Below are 1549 nucleotides of genomic sequence, written 5' to 3'. Positions count from 1 at the left end.
GCTCATTGGTTAGCCTCGGTTAGCTCATTGGTTAGCCTCGGTTAGCTCATTGGTTAGCCTCGGTTAGCTCATTGGTCAGCCTGCCCTGGAACCATATTTAGTTTGAATGTTGATCCTGGTGGACTGATCATATCGGGCTCTGAGACTGCTTATTTGTTGTGACCTCAGTTCTGAGTTGAGAGAGAATGTTTGGTCTCATGGTGGCGTTTTGGCACTTTAAATGAGCGCCACGGTCTCTGAACAAATGAGACACACTGGCTCTGAGCTCCCAGTGGGCAGGATGAACATGAATGAGTCCACTCAGGGTTAAGAGCTCTGTTCTCACTGTCCACTTTCCTCTTCTTGGAGAGCGCCATGTGTAATTATGTGTCTCTCCCTGTCTGCCACTAACACCCCTGTTCACTCTCTTCTCCGCTTCTCTCCCTCTATCGCTAATTATTCTCTTCACTCACTTTCCTCTCCGCCGTATCGCTCACTCCTCTCTTCTTCTGTGTTTCTCTCCCTGTATCGCTCACTCGTCTCGTTCGCCCCCTGACTTTTCTACATCCAACTCAAAGGTTTATCATTACTTTGAGAACAAATATTATTAATTTAACCCTTTTAGAAGTTAAGTTATAGTTGTTTGTTCTGGGAATGTCTTTTTCGAGCCTGAGACCTGAAAAACAGGCTCGGGGCTTCAACATGTCCTTGTATTTAATCAAACCTCTTATTTATATATATTTCACACCAGTGAGTAATCTTACCTTAGGTTTGGTCTGACCCTCCTGCTCGGGCTTCTTCTCCCTCGGTTTCTTCTGAACAGCTTTCTCCTCCTCCTCCTCTTCTTCGTCCTCGTCCTTTTCTTTATCATCCTTTTCGTCGTCGTCGCTCTTGTCCGCCTGTGGAGCAGATTTCTCCGGTTTCTTTCCCTGGGTCTCCACCGCTTTAGTCGTGGGTCTTGAGATCCTTGGAGATCTTCGGAGAGACATCCCGGTGTTTGTATCAGACTCTGAATCCTGCCTCTCTGCTCTCGGAAGCGCGGCTTTCCTTCGACGCGCCGGACGTTTCGATCTTCGTCGTGAAGCCGGAGTTCCTCTGCCGTTCGCCACCTCCTTTTTTGGTGCCTCCTCGTCATCTTCATCTTCATCGCTTTTGCCTTCCTCCTCAGCCGGCTTTTCCACATCCGGTTCTTTGCTCGGGTCGCTGGCTTTCTCCGTTTCCGTTGAGGATTTGCTGTCGTTTTTATTTTCAGCTTCCGTGTCCTTCCCGGTTTCCGTTTTATTTGCAGAATCTGTTTTGCTTTTGTTGTCCGTGTCAGTCTCCTTTTTCTTTGATTCGCTGCCCTTTTTATTTTCGATTCCCGGTGTCTTTCCAGAGTCTTTGTTCTTTCTCTTTTCCGAGTCTGTGTCCTTTCTCTTTTCCGAGTCTGTGTCCTTTCTCTTTTCCGAGTCTGTGTCCTTTCTCTCTTCCGAGTCTGTGTCCTTTCTCTTTTCCGAGTCTGTGTCCTTTCTCTTTTCCAAGTCTGTGTCCTTTCTCTTTCCTAAGTCTGTGTCCTTTTTCTTGTCTGTGT

The 1549-nt window shown here is 47.3% G+C and overlaps 1 protein-coding gene across 1 annotated transcript in view; it reads right to left on the bottom strand.

Moving 5' to 3' along the window:
* LOC104964118 (remodeling and spacing factor 1-like) overlaps positions 1-1543 on the bottom strand; it is a gene marked incomplete at its 3' end in the record, with an annotated part of 4561 nt that extends 3018 nt beyond the window's left edge. Inside the window, exon 1 of the mRNA XM_010792840.1 lies at positions 744-1543. Within this exon, the coding sequence (XP_010791142.1) occupies positions 744-968 (225 nt within the window). The remainder of the gene's footprint in view (positions 1-743) is intronic.
* Between the last annotated feature and the right edge of the window lie 6 nt (positions 1544-1549).

This window comes from Notothenia coriiceps, unplaced genomic scaffold (assembly GCF_000735185.1).
Source record: "Notothenia coriiceps isolate Sejong01 unplaced genomic scaffold, NC01 NC01_scaffold00036675, whole genome shotgun sequence".
Taxonomy (NCBI): Eukaryota; Metazoa; Chordata; class Actinopteri; order Perciformes; family Nototheniidae; genus Notothenia; species Notothenia coriiceps.
The sequence above is the reverse complement of the archived record's forward strand: the minus strand, read 5'-3'. Positions and strand labels throughout refer to the sequence as shown.